This window comes from Gobio gobio (assembly GCF_949357685.1).
Source record: "Gobio gobio genome assembly, chromosome: 15".
NCBI lineage: Eukaryota > Metazoa > Chordata > Actinopteri > Cypriniformes > Gobionidae > Gobio > Gobio gobio.
Window position 1 is genome coordinate 48,540,019 of NC_137108.1, and position 18,840 is coordinate 48,558,858.

Here is an 18,840-nt window from a genome sequence, read left to right on the forward strand (position 1 = left end):
GAAGAGAGATTTTATCTTAGTTTTTATTTTATGCAAAACATTTTAGTCTCGTCCTTTTTCGTCAACAATAATGCCTGTTAATTTAGTCTTAGTCAGTGTTTTTGGACATTAGTGCAGTCTCGTCTTCGTCATGGAAAAAAAGGTCGTTGACGAACATATTTAGTCTCGTCTCGTCTGACGAAATTAACACTAGTTTGGAACGACATGAGGGTGAGGAATTGATGACAGAATTTACATTTTTGGGTGAACTAACCCTTTAAGACTACAGTCTCAAAAACCTCGGTTTGAAACCGCTGGTGTTACTGACGTCACAAACTACCTTGTACCAATCACGCTAAGGAGTGGATCTGAGCTGGTGTGAGTGAGTGGAAGCGGGGCTAATTTGCATATTCATAGACCCGCGTATACTAATGCTGATGGTTTTAAATTTGTCATTTGGTGATCAAAGGTGAGTTTTAAGGGATAAAATGATCGACTATGGGGGGACTTTAAAATCCGATTGCAGTGATGGATAAGCTGGATAAGGATAATGTTCTCCATATAGAACATAAACAAGTGAGTTTAATCTAACAATAATGATACAGAACAAGAACAATACGATAAAAGCGGAAATTAAAGGAAAAGTTCACCCAAAAATGAAAATGATCCCATAATTTACTCATCCTCAAGCCATCCTAGGTGCACTATATTGCCAAAAGTATTGGGACGCCCCTCCAAATGATTGAATTCAGGTGTTCAATCACTTCATGGCCACAGGTGTATAAACATTAGTGAGAGAATGTGTCGCTCTCAGGAGCTCAGAGAACTCAAGCGTGGTACCGTTATCGGTTGACACCTGTGCAATAAGTCATTCGGGAAATTTCCTCACTACTAAATATTCCACGCTCAACTGTTAGTGGTTTTATAACAAAGTGGAAGCAACTCAGCCACGAAGTGAAATCTCAGAGCGGGGTCAGCGCATGCTGAGGGTCACAGAAGTCGCCAACTTTCTGCAGAGTCAAGAGCTCCAGACCTCCAAACTTCTGTTTCCTTCAGATGAGCTCAAGAAGTGTGTAGAGCTTCAGGGAATGGGTTTCCATGGCCGAGCAGCTCATCCAAGCCTTAAGGGTAAAGCGCGCCACCACTGGACTCTAGAGAAGTGGAGACGTGTTCTCTGGAGTGACCAATCACGCTTCTCTGTCTGCCAATCCCATGGACGAGTCTGGGTTTGGCGGTTGACAGGAGAACTGGACTTGCCTGACTGCATTGTGCCAAGTGTAAAGTTTAGTGGATGGGGTATATTGGGTTTTTTCAGGGGTTGGGCTTGGTCCCGTAGTTCCAGTGAAAGGAATTCTTACCAAGACATTTTGGACAATTTCATGCTCCAAACTTTGTGGGAACAGTTTTGGGACGGCCCCTTCCTGTCCCAACATGACTGACCAGTGCACAAAGAGTCGCTCCATAAAGACATGGATGAGCGAGTTTGGTGTGGAGGAACTGGACTGGCCTGCACAGAGCTGAAGCTGTTAGAGCTGCAAAGGGTGGGCCAACTCCATATTAAACCCTACGGATTAAGAATGGGATGGCATTAAAGTTCATGTGCATGTAAAGGCAAGCGTCCCAAAACTTTTGTCAATATAGCGTATATGACTTTCACACAATCGGAGTTATATTAAAAAATATTCTGGCTCTTCCAAGCTTTATAATGACATTGAATAGAGCCCTAGAGCTCCAAAAAAGCACATACATATCCATTATAAAAGTGCTCTAATAAAGGCCTTCTGAAGCGAAGCCATGCATTTTTGTAGGAAACATCCATATTTATAACTTTATAAACCATAAATCAATGGTTATAAAGTCTAAAATTGACAGTTTAAGACTGACAAAATGTGATCAATATCTGTTTGCTATTTAGTTTTATATAAAGCTATGTGTATAATTAGCTATGTATTTTAGGCTTAAAAATATAAAGTGTATAAAAACCAAAACTACAATATATACACTGTAAATATATATATGCCTTTAAGTACATGTGTAAAAAAAAAAGAACAAAAATATATATATTTAAGATAAGTGAATTTTAAATATTTCCAGCAATTTTCAGACAAAACATCATGACATCATCCTCCAGGAAGTGGCATCATTTTGGAGGGAAATCAACAGCACGGACATCAGCGTGTCATTAATGGTACTCATGAATTCTCTGATGTTTTGTGGGGTTAGTTGGTTTGTTTCTCAATTTATTAATAAGAGACAATGGCCAATTATATAATTTAGTGGCCATCATATCAATATCAGAATGTCACAAGTATTTCAAGAATATATACACATTTCAGAAAAGAGCTTATTAACGAGACCTGGTAATGTTAGGCTAATGTGGTTATATAAACGTGTCTGTCAATAAATATCTAATATTAAACAAAACCATCTCTAAAGTATAAAGGGTTTTCTGAAAGCTTGAAGTGACCCTCAGCTGTGGCCAGTGTGTGTGTGTCTCACAGATCGTCTTCATACGGCTCTCTCAGTCTCTGCCTTCGGTTGTGGCCATGCCAGCGTCTCCTGCAATGGAGGAAATGGGACATTTGTGAGAAAACTGACGAGAAGAAGTCACTTCATTTGCAAAAACCACAAAATAGTTCTGACTCTAAATTATAGTTCAACGGGGTTCAAGCGCTTTAAAGCCTCTGAGCACGTGTGTAAGAAGGTGTTGTGTTTTATTCAGCAAGCCTGTAACCACCCAGATCAAAGATGGAAAAGACCATTTATAGACAAAAGGACATATTTATTTTAAAGCTTTTTAACAGTTATCAAGGTTGCGCCATAAACCTAGGACTAGTTGGCGAAAGTAGTTTAATTAACCCTCTGGTGCTCTTCGCTCATTTCTGACAGGAACATTTTCTGTTTTGAAATGTTAAAAATCACAGCTTCATCGGAATGATATGAAACTTGGTGACTTTTCTAGCATTAGGTATGTTAACACACAAAAAAAGTGGGGTCATGATTCGAGCATGCTAATTGGTCGTAAAAAAAAAAAGTAGCGTTCATTGTCTTCGGTCATAAATGACCGACCATAGGAAATGAATGGGAAATGGGCAAAAAAATACAAATTCTCTGAATATTTGTGTACAATCTACAAATCAGCCACAGTGCTGAAAAAAAGTACACAGCAGTAAAGGCATGGGCGTCGGAACCATTGTATGTGGTTTTTTACGATCAATGATATTGGACCCACTCACTTTTATTGTCTCTAACATTCAGCACATGTCTGTTTACCTACCCCTAATCGATAAACACGTATTATTAAACACATATTAGACGCTTTATTTACACTTTTCTAATATTTTCTTAATTTGTATTGAAAATAAATGCCTTTCCGATTTGATATGTGATGGGAAAACGGAGAAGATTGATATCGGCGAAAGCCGGACTTGAACCGCGGGTCGATTTGTGTCAAAACTAGATGCCGTACGTCTTACCCCTACACTACTGCCACTCTCAATGATGTGGCGATTTACGTAGTTTTGTCTTTCTGACCTATACGTTTACCAAGTAAAGCGGTATATTTGTACTTAATGTAATTGGCATCTACTCCAGTAAAACATTTCTGAGGACCCACCCACATTTTTTTTGCTTCCGACGCCCATGAGTAAAGGGGTGACACTCATCAAGAGTGTGATATTGACACATGCACTCTCAGTCCGTGTAACGCTTCACAATTCAATTTTCAGACCATATAGTGCAAATGCAAAAAATTAAATATTGAAACAAACGTCCATTTTTTCCTTTTTCTCGGTAACTTCATCAGTGGATTTTTGCCATTTTCTCTCCTTTTGTCAAATTTCCTTTTGCTAAATTATGACTTAAGAAATTATCTTTTGAATAAATTGAAATCTAACCGATTTTATTTTTTCCCCAATTTACGTGGACTGTGCCATATAGCGGGGGAGGTCGCGGACTGTTTTACATCGTTTATGTAGGCTATAGCCTGCGAGCACGTTGAGAAGTAACTTATAGTTTAAAAGGCTAACACAGAGGACGATATAGTTTTTATTGTTAATAACTGCTAAATGTAGAATTCAGGTCTGGCCATCGGGAGCAGCGGGCAAAACGATGGCCTGGCTACTTATTATATACCACCTACTTTATTATATTGATGCATGCCTCGATGTACCCGAATGATTTAAGGACTCGCTATTTGATAATTGAGAATGAGATGTCGTCACGACACAGCCCATCCTCCCCCTTCCGCCATTTTGGGGGTCTGCCCGCCAGATAATGGATTCGGACAGAGACTGGAGAAGAGATATTCTGATGATTATTATGTACATAGTTTTCCAAACTCAACTGAACATGAAGTTTTAATCCACCCAAGCCGATCTGAGAAAGCAGCGGCTGGTAAACGTACGCCATTATTTCACCCCAGGGTGTCAGTCATGGTCTAAACTAATGATCGCGATGCTGAAGTGTGAGACACTTGATCAAAACGAACCTTTATTTATTTGTATTAAACATGTTGATTACTTTTCTGTCATTTTTCATTGTCAGTCATTTTACTGTATGTTGTAAACATGTTTATGCCCAAAACGCTTAATTATAGGCCTAGTCATTTTCCTCTACTGTGTGCATTACTGTTTAAGATTAATTCAATATTTAACATTGTTAACATTACATTCATTTAAGGCGCGTACCGAGCATTTATTCTCCTTAAGAAGGCTGGAATAAAAGCACCAGCGCACAAACGATCATTTTCATTTTTAGTCAGATTCGTTTAAAAATGTAAACTCAACAGGTATAAAATATGATCAGTAAGTGAAAAACACTGCCAATGAGGACGAGCACTGGACTGCTGCAGGATAGTGGGGAGATATTTATTTATTATTCAAAATGCACAGGAAATATATTTATAGAAACATTTCAGTGAAAGGTGGTAAAGAGTTCGGAGTTCCGCCGTGGCAGCTCGTAGGTCAACGTTTTTGATATCAGCTTCTCTAAATACCTCAGCTTGGCGCTGGTTGTAAGTTTCTCCCTGTAAGAGACCTCTTCTTCTCCATTTCTTCTAAGTTTTCTCGTAATTTATCCGCTTAAACACCGCGATGATAATTCCTCGAGCCGTCTTTCCTGCTCTGATCTCTGTATCGCTCTTACAATGTTGTCCCTGGCAACCCATAGCGTCGGATCCCAGAATGGTGGACGGGCTCAGACTCCGCCCAATTTGTCACGTGACAGCAAGCGACCATGACGTATCTCCTCATTCTCAATTAACCGATACAAATTATGAATCCGCTACTCTTGACTTGCAGCATATCATTATAAACATAGGCATATCAAAGCCTATCATTCTCGGCTAACGGCTTGTAATGAACCGAGTTAATGACTGCTAAATTTAAGGGCAAGAGAAGATGTGAGAAGCAGTATATTCAATGAAAAGTTCAATGTTGCCGTGGAAACGAAGAATGATGATCACTAAGTGAAAACATCAGCAAAAGAGTTTATTTAGGCCCAAATATTTTGTATGTTTGCATGTAGGCTAGGCTAAGATGTGAATAAAAGCTAACAAAAATTTGCTGAACTTTATAACTTTAACAAAATTATAAAGAAAGAAAAAGTGAAAAGACTGTCACAGACATAGGCTACCAATTCAGATAGATTTTAAACATTAATAATAACTTCTACTCTACAAGAAGAAAAAGAAAAGAGAGAGCATTTTCTTGTGGCGCAGCACGTAATGCGCGTAATGGGAGCGGCGGCACTGTGCATTTGTCACACTTCCATGTCTGAAAAGCAGAAGCAAGCTCAGTGTAAAATAGACTCTTCCGCTGCCAGTATCAGTGGCAGTGCCCATAGCACGAAAGTATTGTAATTTATTGATGTAGCCTGCAGTTCTTAACAGCCACAGGTAACAGGTGCCATGGACCGCTCATGTTCGCATCAGTGGCATAACTTTAACCTTGAAATTACAGACCCCGATGCACAAATATCATAACTATCTATAATAGGCCTACTGTAATATATTGTATGTTATACTGTAATAGATATATTCTAGAAATGTATTAAAAAGAAAGACGCTTTCAGCCTTACTCAAAGGCCGCGGAAACATGGCCAGTGGGTTCGTTATGCAATCCATTCCCAGCATTCTTATTTTGCTTCTTATGTATTAAATATACAGGCCATTAGTTTATGAACATAGTTAATGATCAAAATTAAAATTAAAAACAACACTCAATAAAAATCATGTCTGACCCCACTCCATGACTCCAGACATATTGCGCGTCTTATAGCCTATATCTTACTCATGCTGCTCACTTTTCATCATCAACATATTAAATTAAAACAATAATACAATAGGCTAATATTTAAACATATAGCCTAACTATGAATCTAAATAGGCTACGTTTTGCATTTAGCCTACTCCACTCCAAACGCTTTAAAAATGTATTTTGTTTATTAACGCAAAGTTTTTAATTTCAAATTTAATTTCTAAATTCAGTTCATATTTCCAACAAACGAAATTCCGAGCCAAAATAAAAAAAAAACTGCAAAAATTAAAGAATTCGCGGGCGCTTTCGTCGGCATGAGTAAGATGGGCATGAGCAAGATAATAAGCTATAAGACACGTAATATGTCTGGAAACATGGAATGGGGTCAGACATGATTTTTGTTGAGTGTTGTTTTGCAGAAATCATTTCTTTAAAGTGAATTTCGTTTTCTATAAATTGTATTTTAATTTTGATCAAGGTTTCATCTAATTGCCTGTATATTTAATACATAAGAAGCAAACCAAGAACGCCGGGAATGGATTGACATGCGCAACGAACCCACTGGCCATGTTTCCGCGGCCTTTGGGTAGCCTAATGCTGAAATAGCGTCTTTCTGTTTATAATACATTTTTTGAATATATGTCTTAATTACAGTAGGCCTATTATAGACAGTTATGATATTTGTGGCTGCACCGGGGTCCATCATTACTAGGTTAAAGTTACACGCTTATCATTAGTGATCCATGGCACCTGCTACCCATGGCTGTTATGAACTGCAGGCTTCAATCAATAAATTACAACAATTTCGTGCTATGGGCACTGCCACTGATACTGGCAGCGGAAGAGCCTATTTTTCTGCTTTCAAACAAGTGTGACAAAGGCATGGGCTAAATAAATTCTCTAATGTGGATACAGACATATATACACACACATCACTATACAACACCTTATTAGGAGAAAATACATGTCGTTTTAATGAGAAAAATGTTGTTTTAACGACATAAGATCTCGTTATTACAACATAATTGAGTGAAAAAAATAATATGTATGTGGCAGCAATGCGTCACCGAGGCAAAATGTTTCAAATCTATCTGAATTGGTAGCCTATGTCTGTGACAGTCTTTTCACTTTTTCTTTCTTTATAATTTTGTTAAAGCTGTAAAGTTCAGCAAATTTTTGTTAGCTTTTATTCACATCTTAGCCTAGCCTACATGCAAACATACAAAATATTTGGGCCTAAATAAACTCTTTTGCTGATGTTTTCACTTAGTGATCATCATTCTTCGTTTCCACGGCAACATTGAACTTTTCATTGAACACTGTCAGAAAAAAGGTACAGTGCTGTCACTGGGGTGGTACCATAAGGTACAAAACCGAAAAGGTACTAATATGTAGGGCTGTAACGATTTGACCAAAAATAAAAACTTTTGGCCTCGATTACGATTATTGAACGGTTATTTTGCTTCTTTTTTTTGCCCTCATAAGGTTTTGAGTAAGTTCACTGATAAGGTTTGTACTGTAAATATTTTCTACTATTAAAGGTGGATTTTTTTTTTTCTAATGAAAAAGTGCATTGTGATTTTAAAATACTTGAAGGAAACTTTCAGCAGTTATTGTCTATAGGGCAGATTTCTGTTTGTTCTACATCAGATACAGATACATTAGCACAGTAGGCCTACATTACATTTATCTGAATGCATTAATGAGAGAGTGATTGTGTGTGTGAATTACTCATACCGTCTCTATTCATTATGAAGCTGTGGTTTGTACTTACTATTAAAATGTATGCCTATAACGGTTGAGTTTCTAAGCTACTTTAGTGACTTTACTTTAGTCACAGCTTCTGTCTGAGTGTTCGTTTGTCAAAATATATCAGGCATTAGTTCAACATAATACACATCTGATGGTCGAAACTCGCTTTAATGTTCAAACTGGCAGGGTTTAAACCACATACAAATGAAAAGCTTTGTGAGGACGCAGGTGACCGGTCTGCCTTCAGGGCGCGCGCGTTTTCAGAGACGTGACACGGCTCGGCTCTGTGTCACAGAAAAAAGCTGAGCACTGAACGGAGAAGTTTTCCATGTTGTTGTTTTTGAATAGTTCACAATCGCTTTAAATGTTGAAACTGGCAAGCCTTTAGACGCATTTACTTGACAAACTTTATGAGCACGAAAGTGAAAGCGGCTTCGGGGCTTGCGCGCGCCGTGTGTGTGTGTGTGTGTGTGTGTGTGTCAGCACGTAGGCTATAAGAACAGCAATTAACTGACCTGTATAAACTGTGTAAAACATGCAGTTACTATAGTGATTCTGGGCATCTATAAACACAGATAACTGCTCCTGCATCTCTGTGTGTGCCTGCAAACTACACTTGATGTGACTGACGGGGCGGAGTCACGTGAAAACCGAAATAACCGACATGGGAGAAATTTGTCGGTTAGAGGTTCTGAATGTCGGTTTCGGTTATTTTTCGATTAATCGTACAGCCCTACTAATATGTACCTTTAAGGTACTAATACACACTCTTAAAGTACTAATATGTACCTTTTAGGGGTGACTTTTGTACCTTAGGGTACCGCCCCAGTGACAGCGCTGTACCTTTTTTTCTGAGAGTGAATATACTGCTTCTCACATCTTCTCTTGCCCTTAAATTTAGCAGTCATTAACTCGATTAGCAGTTCATTACAAGCCGTTAGCCGAGAATGATAGGCTTTGATATGCCTATGTATATAATGATATGCTGCAAGTCAAGAGTAGCGGATTCATAATTTGTATCGGTTAATTATCAAACGGCGAGTCCTTAAATCATTCGGGTACATCGAGGCATGCATCAATATAATAAAGTAGATGTGTGTGTGTGTGTGTGTGCGCATGCATGCACGTGTGTGTGTGCACTAATAACAAATAAGTATAGATAAATACAAAGCAGTGGGTGAAATAAGTAGCCAGCGCTGCTCCCGATGGCCAGACCTGAATTCTACATTTAGCAGTTATTAACAATAAAAACTATATCGTCCTCTGTGTTAAACTATAAGTTACTTCTCAACGTGCACGCAGGCTATAGCCTACATAAACGATGTAAAACAGTCCGCGAACTCCCCCGCTATATGGCACAGTCCACGTAAATTGGGGGAAAAAATAGAAGGAAAATAAAATCGGTTAGATTTCAATTTATTCAAAAGATAATTTCTTAAGTCATAATTTAGCAAAAGGAAATTTGAAAAAAGGAGAGAAAATGGCAAAAATCCACTGATGAAGTTACCGAGAAAAAGGAAAAAAATGGACGTTTGTTTCAATATTTTATTTTTTGCATTTGCACTATATGGTCTGAAAATTGAATTGTGAAGCGTTACACGGACCCACTCACACACACACTTATACACACACACCTATGAAAACTGAACCTATGAACCTCATTTTTAATTTTTAAAATCACAGCTTCATCAGAATGATATGAAACTTGGTGACTTTTCTAGCATTAGGTGTGTAAAAACACAAACAAATTGGGGTCATGATTCGAGCATGCCAAGTGGTCGTAAAAAAATACTCCCACTTGTGCTCTTCAGTCAAAAATGACCACCATAGGAAATTAATGGGAAATCTGCAAAAACACAAATTCACAGAATAAAATCTATATTTCTAACAACAACAAAAAAAATATCTAAAACTTTATAATAAATAGTCTTTGAGATTTTTTTTTATATATATATTCAAATCCATAAAAAACCCAGCTGTGTTCAAAATAGAACAAGGGAATTCTCAAGCCTCTCCATAGAGACCTCTAGTGATTACACCCCATGGTTGCATGATTTCTTAAATAATTCCAAAAGAGGGCGCTAATCTGCCTTCAAATAAATGTATTTTGAAGGCCTAGTCTCCATTTTAACCTGAAATACTGCAATACAAATAAAAATGTCAAAAGAAAATTGTATAATTTTCAATGGCAAAAAATAGACCATAATTATTGCATAAATATTAAACATATACCATCAAATCTCAAAATACAAAATTAAAAAGAAAAAATATTATTGAAGAAAAATAAATTGCATTGGTTTTACTGGGGTGGAGGAAGTTTAATTTTTAGGTGTCCGGTCACTTATGACAACCAATGCAACCCCTAAATGAAGATCACCAGAGGGTTAAAATAATAATCTCCATTATTTAATGAGCGGTTTTATTGACCCTAGAGACAAAGTTGCTCAAAATGAGTCGCGTATCACCAGTGGTGGAAAGATTACTAAAAAAACGTACTCAAGTAAAAGTACTGTTACTTGTCAAAAAATGTAGAGCTAGTAGAGTAAAAGTACCTGCCCTAAATACTACTCAAAAGAGTAGCCCTTGAAAAGTACTCGAGTAGTGAGTATTACGCTATGAATATTATTCCACCTTATACCCATCAAATAAAAAATGTAGCTTACTCTTTTATGGATGATTCTCAGCAAACAGTATTTCGATATTTCTCCAAGTTTATTTTTGACTGCTAGCACTAAAAATACAGCCATGCAATATTTGAGAAAGCAACCAATAATCTGTAACACTTATGACAACCATTCAGTAGAGGTTTTGCGGTTAATTAAAAGAGGATGCAAAGCGTTGTACATTAATAGTTTTACGTTATTTCTCTCCAAGACGCATGTACTGCTTTAATTTCAATGGATGTTTTCTTTGTAAAAAGAATATACTTCAATCAGAATCGAGAAACTCACAATTTTCACCACTGATTATTTTTGCTTGCAATTAAAAAATAAACCTGATTTAAATATAAATCTGATGTTTTATGAAAGTTATTTGCTATGGACTAAATTTAAGAACACATTACATTAAAATATGCATTTCAATAAGCCGACAGAAAGCAGGTTAAAGGCGGCATGAAATCAAATTTTACAATTTTACGTTTGAATCGAAATGTCAACTTTTTTTTTTAATATTAACTGACAATCAGACTCCAGAGAATCTTGATCCCGATCGGGCGAGAAAACCTACTTTTTGCATACTTTTCCTAGGTTTTCCGAAAAATCCCAAATACCCCAAAATGTTGATCAAATCCAAGACATGCGCTTTGAGCCAAGGATCCCACTGATATAAGACATGAGCCTGCGACAAACGGTTTAGGAGATGAGTACTTTTGATTGCTGTAGCGCCACCATCAGGCCATTTGGGGCGAGCCTTGGTGACGTTATCAGGGTTCCTACACAATTTTCATTTCAAAATTCCATACTTTTCCAGACTCGAATTTCCAGACTTCCTACAGAGTTTTCTGACCATATTTAACTTGTTCTGATAAAATGTTTTCAAATTCAACTGCTAACAAGTGTTACATTCTAAAGATTTAGTATTGCCGTTTTTGCCTTTTATTACGATAGGAAAGTAGCTAGACAGGAAGTAAGGAGGGAGAGAGAGGGGGCGGGATTGGGAAAAGTCCATGAGACAGGACTCGAACTCGGGTCTCCCGAAGCACAACAGCACTACATGGCGAACCACTTACCCACAATGCCATCGGCACCGACAAGTCTGTTACACTCTGAGTCAAAACCTCTATGTAAGCTATCTAATATTTAGAAATCCTATATTAAAATATTGCCTTTTGTGGCCTTAACGATCAAAATGCTAAATCAGTCACAATTTTTTTTAAAGGGTTATTAATTTACCCAAAAATTTAATTTCTATCATAATTTACTTACCCTCATGTCATTCTAAACTAATAAGACTTTTGTTAATCTTGGAAATCTTGGACACATGAAGATATTTAAAGGATTAGTTCACCTCAAAATGAAAATGTCCTAATCATTTACTCACCCCAATGCCATCCAAAATGGCAACCAACTCAGTTGGTTGCTCAAAAACTTAATTTATCTTTCACTGAAGAAAGTAAGTCATGGATATCTTGGATGGCATTGAGGTGAGTAAATGATTAGGACATTTTCATTTTGGGGTGAACAAGTCCTTTAATAAAGGGACTGAAATCTCTCAGATTTAAAATATAAAAAATGTTAATATAAAAAAGTCTTATGGTTTTGAAAGACATGGGGGTGAATAAATGACAAATTTTCATTTTGGGTGTACTATTCCTTTAAGAACTCCACCATCGACTCTGTTTTATCCTCAAACCCAACTTGCTTTCTCAAACTACAAAGTGCTGTGTTAACCACTGTTGAACTGTGGAAAGGAAGGAACACACAGGTCTGACCTTTACTGCCATAGCTAGGCTACAAGTTTTTCATTCATTGAAAAAAACGATTGTGTATATATTTATTATATACATTTAGAAATTCTTAATTTTATATTTAGAAAATGAAATGGGGACAATAGTCTGGAAACAAATATTTTTCCATACTCTGATTTATTTTTTCCATACTTTTCCAGACCTGGAAATTACTCAAATCAAATTCCATACTTTTCCAAACCCCGTAGGAACCCTGCGTTATAGACGGGATGGGTACTACCATCCCTCAAAGTTTGGGGAGAATGCTGATACTTGGAAAATGACATTAAGGTTTCAGTTCTACGAGCTTGAACCCCTGACGATGACATTAATGCTTTATCAAACTCAAGCTTCATATTTCTGCTGTTAAGGCTCACAGATGCCCACTGTAAGTGTGTTACTGTACCCGTGACGTTTAATAATGTTTAGTAACTAAATCATGACTAGTGTTTAAACGCACCTCCACAGTAGAAAGGCCAGAGATGCGGCTACCAGCACCAGCAACAGCAGCAGAAACACAATGACAACGCTCGTGCTCCTGTTTGTGCTTTCACACGGCTCTGAAACACACACACACACACACACACACCTCAGGTCATTCATCAACCTTACAGATGTCACTTGATGATAGTGCATATTTCCGTGTCATGCATGGCGCTGATGCTGTACCTGCGGTGTATGTGGCCGAGCTGTGGCCCAGTCTGTTGCTCACCACGCAGCTGAAGTGTCCGCAGAAGAGGCCGGAGACGTGCAGAGACGCTCCATCTGCTGAAACCTGCCCCACTTTCTCCGTCACGGCCACTTTCTCATGAAGCCACGAGAAGGAGGGTTCAGTTCCCCAGGCCTCCATACAGTGAAGAACGCCGTGAGACACATTCACCATCACTGACACGTGATTCACTGCCACTGACACACACACAAAAAAACACACAATAAATTACTGGAGAAATAATGTACAAGGACATAATGAAGAACGAATTGGGTCGCTCATGATGGAGTGCATTTTTTCACCATATTGGGTAACATTAAACTCACAATTTGTGATCGATATCGTGTGTGTGTGTGTGTGCGTGCGTGCGTGCGTGCGTACGTACACACATATATATATAAATATATATGTGTTTATGTATATGTATATGTACATGTATATGTGTATATGTGTATATGTGTATACACAAAAGATTGTTACAAATCTGGAAAAGACCGTAAAGATCTGAATATGCTTGCATAAAAGTGTGCTTTTTAGAAATATTGAGTTTCAAACTTTCATCGTAAATTTTTTGTATGTTTTGCATGGCATGATTTTTCAGCTGACACTCCAGGTTTGCGGTCACTTTTTTTATATTAAATGCATTGAGGTGTGCATTCTCTGGTTTAAATACTGTATAGAAAGCACAACAGCACATGAATGAATGAGAGGCGTCAGCTGAGCTTACGGTACTCCTGAACGGTTCGCTGTGCAGAACGTCTCTGTCCTGATTGGTCTGTGACTGTGACGGTGTAAATGCCGCCGTCCTCGGCCTGATAACCCCTGATCTTCAGCACGGCTCCCTGCTGCTCCACAGCCACTCTCCCATCAGAGGAAGCTCCATGAGGAAACTCAGCCACGGTTAAACTCTCCCCAGAAGTCTTTGCGGTGCGGCCCCATGTCACTTTAGCCACCCGTTCACCATCCAGCAGCTCAATCTGTGCCTGTAGGGTCAAGTCCTGGCCTTTGATGACATACACGGACTGCTGGTTTGGGAAGTGGACGGACAAACACTGGCCGATCCAGAGCCCTGCGGATACAACACATACATCATAAAACATACTAATATCTCTAAATTATGATTACATGAGCTTTGGTAACGGGTAAAGCAGTTCATTATATATATATATATATATATAATTAAAATAATGTAGTTCATCAATCTAACTGTAGTAGATCATGTTTATGGTTGCCAAAAATGTGAGGTATTAATTTAAATAAATAAATAAAATAACAATTGACTACTAATCTGAATATTGGTCATCTGCTGCACGAGAAACATTTATCATCATCATAAATGTTGAAAACTGCCTCATATTTTTGTGGAAATTGATATTTTTTTTCAGGATTCTTTGATGAATTCAATAAAAGTTTATTTATTTATTTATTTATATTTATTTAATTATTTCAATAATACAGGTCAATAATAACTGTAGACTGTTAATGGAAATGTTAAAACAAAAGGGAAAATGTTAATTATTTATTTTAAAAACAAAAATATAATGATTGACTACTAATCTGAATATTGGAGGCGTTATGTCTCCCATAATATCAAAAATAAACATTTCTCATTATTATCAATTTTGAATAATATTTTTGTGGAAAACGAAATTTCTCACTTTTTTATGAATAGAAAGTTCAAAATAACAGCATTTATTTGAAATAGGAATTAAAAGATAATTTAAAAAAAGACGCCAACATTCAACAAAAGTTACATTTATTATATTTAATAATATAGTTCATTAATCTAACTGTAGACTGTTCATGGGGTTTGTTTATTTTTTACAAGAAATGTAAAAAACAAAATTTATTAATCTGAATATTGGAGTATTCTTTGATATAGTAAATATTGAAATAATATAGTTCATAAATCTAATCGTAGACTGTTTATGGTGTTTGTTTATGCCAAGAAATGTAAGTTGCTCCCTTAAAATTTAAGTATGTTTAAGTAAATTTAACTTATATTACATTAAACTGAAAAATTAGTTGATTAATCTTGTATAACTTATACATTTTTTTATTATTTTTAAAGAGTTAAAGCAATGTAAAAGCATATGTTGTCATAACTTATTGATCATATAATGTTTTATAGTGTAATTATTTATTTAAAAGCAATCAAACAAAAACAACAAATCGACTAATCTGAATTGGAGGCGTTATGTCTCCCATAATATCAAAAAGAAACATTTCTCATTATTATTATTAATTTTGAATAAAGTAGTGCGGCTAAATTTTTTTTTTTTTTTTAATAGAAAGCTCAAAATAGCAGCATTTATTTGAAATAGACATAAAAAGCTAATTTAAAAAGACATCAACATTCAATTAAAGTTACATTTATTATATTTAATAATACAGTTCATTAATCTAACTGTAGACTGTTCATGGTGTTTGTTTATGGCAAGAAATGTAAAACATGTCATTACTTACCCATAATATCAATAGATAATTTGCTGCAATAATAAAGTTGTGCTGATTAATATTATTATGGAAACTGATAATTTTTTCTGGATTCTTTGATTAATAGAAAGTTCAAAATAAAAGCATTTATTTTTGAAACACAAATAAAAACTAAACTTAGACAAATGTTCAATAAAAGTTCAATTATTTTATATAGTATTAATTGAAATAATAACAGTTCATAAACTGTTTACGGTGTTTGTTCATGGCAAGAAATCTAAATGTTAAAAAATGATTGATCTGAATATTGCAGTCATTACACCCCCCATAATATCAACAGAGCATTTGCTGCTCAAGAAACATTTTTATCATCCATTTTTGTGGAAACCGGTCATTTTTCAGGATTCGTTGATGAATAGAAAGTTCTAAAGAACAGCATTTATTTGAAATGGACACAAACGTAATGTTTGGCCGCAGAATGCTGCAGTTGGCCAATCAAATTCAAGTATTCCAGCGAGCCGTGAAACACACTCCATATAAACATATACAGACATCAGACATAACTCACAGACTTGCAGAAGCAGGACGGTCCGAACGAGCGGCTGTAGTCGTGGCTCCATGTCGCCTGTGTGGAGGAGAGAGGCAGGAACATGTGACCAAAGTTGGGACACATTACAGGCTTTATGAGTGAGATTACAGGACTCACCTCTCATAACTTCCTTCTGTCCCATAGAAGCACTAGAGCCGAGCTGCTGGCATGTTGGGGAGCGGGACTGATGTGTCTGATGTGAATCCGTGCACTAGACTTGTGTGGACTTCACCAAGTCAAAGGTCTTTAGGCGTCACCGTGTTTGCAAAGCGAGCCGTTTCCTTTTTCCCTTTCCTGTGGAGTAAAGCCACTATTCTCTATTTCAACCAGCAGATCTTCCACACAGTCAAACGCTCACTTTTATTCTCAAACTTGAACAGCAGTAATTACAAATGCTTCAACAGAAGAACAACTGAGGTAGACTTCAGCAGATGAACAGGACTAATCACAGTACTAATCCTTCTTTACAATGAACAGAAGCACTTTATTTGGTCATAAAACAGAGAAATTAATCAAATGAACTGCAAATCAACTGCAGTAGAACAAGTCAACATTTATATCAGATCAAGAAAATGTGTTCCCTGAGAACCGAGAGCACAGTCACAACATAAATGTAAAACTTTTCAAGTATAGTAATCATGGAGATGGATTTCAAATAAAGGATAAAAGGAGGAAAAAAAGCAGATCATATGATCCCTGTGATCCCAGTGATGCAGTACAAGTCAAATAAATAATCACAAAATGATCAAAATAAAAGTATGTTCACATGTAAATAAATAAAATAAAATGTTCTATCGGTCATTGACTTGTGTGGCTTCTGGCTTGATGTCCCTGTCTCTTCAGGTAAATGAACCTGAAATAAAAAGTTTATGTGTAAAGGAAGCAAATAGAGTAAGGCAATACAGCTACAAAGATTATCTAATATATGTATCAATATTTATCTAATCATTTTCACAAAACTGAACTACTATGTATATTTAGCTAAAATGTTTTAATATTAAACTGCCATACAAGGAACATTTTTAAGGGATGACACAGGAACACGAGTTTCGAACACGATCTATCCTTCTGATACATCAGAGACAATTAGGGATGCAACAATACAGTCAGTCCACGGTTTCCGGTTCCGTTCTGATGGCCGGTCACGTCAGTTTTTTGCAATTCTATTCTTAGCCGACAGGAACAGCAAAAAAACTATTTTTGTTATTGCAATACTCTCTTTATTTTACTTAAAAGACTTAAACTTTACTTCAAAAACACTTGTACACATTCCTAGTGTCTTGTATAGTATAAAATAAATATATATATAAAGATTTGTCAGCTCAGAGCTGTACAGCAGCATTTAAGTATGAGATTGAATGATTAAATGTAAAATTAAAACTCTACATAGACTTCACTATAAAATATACATTGATTCTTATTAAAGCTACGGTGTTGAAGTTTTTCAGTTAAGAGCAGTGAGTGATTTTCTCTTTGTCTTTTGTTGTTTTATTAACCATTAAAGGGATAGTTCACTCAAAAATTAAAATTCTGTCATCGATTATTCACTCTCAATTGGTTTTAGACCTGAATAAAGTTGAAGAATGTGGGAAACCAAACAGTTGCTGGTCCCCATTGTAGGAAATAATATGTAAGTCAATGGCTAGCATCAGTTGTCTGGTATTAAACTGTCTGTGTTCAACAGAAGAAATGAATACAGGTTTGGAACAATATTAGAGTGAGGAAATAATGACATCATTTTAAAGGTGAACTGTCCCTTTAAGGACAGCGTGTTCACTATAGGCTGCGCTGCTGTCACTTTAAGACCTGCACGCATCTAATATACAGATACTTTCACTTTAGACATTACCGACTGTGTTTATGTAAACCTTGTGTGTATTTGACAGTATTAGCGCAGTAAAACTACTTAGTCCAGTAATCACGTGTTTTATGGGCGTTTGACAGGCGCTCAGCGCATGTTAAAACAGTGCATGAGCACACGAATGAAATGTTTAAACGGCAAGGCTTTAAAGGGCACCTATTATGCAAAATCCACTTTTACATGATGTTTGAACATAAATGTGTGTTGACAGTGTGTGTAAACAACCACCCTATAACGATAAAAATCCACCCAGTATTTTTTTTTTATCCCCAAAAATCATAAGCAGTGTTTCAGAACAAGCTGTTCTCAGATTCTCTGCATTGTGACATCCTACAATGCAAAGGCCCGCCCGCAAGGTTTGACTGACACTGCCATTTTAACATAGACCCGCCCTGTGAGACCTGTATGCAATCTAGGGCTGTCACTTTTTATTCGATAATCGAACATGACGTGAAATATCCGTAATCGAACTATAAATAAACAATCTGTTTTTTAAAGTGCCATGCAGAGTCGATGAAAAACATCCTAACTGTGTCGGATACGGGTGCGGGTCGGACAAGGGAGAACACGGGTCTAAACACGGGTTTTAAACAGTCATGTGCAAACGAATATATATCAAAAATATATGCATGTATATTGTAGATGTACAAAATCATCTACAATACATATGCCTTGCCTGTATTTCAAGATGATAAAATAATTTCAAATCCAAATTAGTTTATTTGTGCCCGCTCAGCGCGCGCCCTCCCAGGAGAATCACAACCGCGCACGCGATCTGCCATCAATCGTCAAGATGGATCCTGAGGAGTT

At 36.7% G+C, this 18,840-nt stretch overlaps 2 protein-coding genes across 2 annotated transcripts in view; both read right to left on the reverse strand.

Moving 5' to 3' along the window:
- LOC307138913 (uncharacterized protein) lies at positions 1–16,599 on the reverse strand. The gene is made up of 6 exons (XM_079837607.1): positions 16,287–16,599; positions 16,149–16,205; positions 13,872–14,213; positions 13,105–13,341; positions 12,896–12,995; positions 1–2,538 (listed from the first exon to the last, which is right to left on the reverse strand). Exons 1-6 carry the CDS (start codon positions 16,309–16,311, stop codon positions 2,475–2,477), a joined length of 825 nt encoding a protein of 274 aa, XP_079693733.1. The 5' UTR covers positions 16,312–16,599; the 3' UTR covers positions 1–2,474.
- LOC307138914 (uncharacterized protein) overlaps positions 16,511–18,840 on the reverse strand; it is a 19,348-nt gene continuing 17,018 nt past the window's right edge. The window contains exon 6 of the mRNA XM_079837608.1: positions 16,511–17,022. Within this exon, the coding sequence (XP_079693734.1) occupies positions 16,968–17,022 (55 nt within the window). The 3' untranslated portion in view covers positions 16,511–16,967. The remainder of the gene's footprint in view (positions 17,023–18,840) is intronic.

What these genes read in the sequence shown, in the direction of transcription:
- LOC307138913 (XM_079837607.1), bottom strand. Translation starts at nt 16,311, where the DNA reads ATGGGACAGAAGGAAGTTATGAGAG. An exon ending in CGTCCTGCTTCTGCAAGTCT is followed by an intron (nt 14,214 to 16,148) that starts GTGAGTTATGTC and finishes TTGTATCCGCAG; the next exon opens with GGCTCTGGATCGGCCAGTGT. An exon ending in CTCGGCCACATACACCGCAG is followed by an intron (nt 12,996 to 13,104) that starts GTACAGCATCAG and finishes TGTGTGTTTCAG; the next exon opens with AGCCGTGTGAAAGCACAAAC.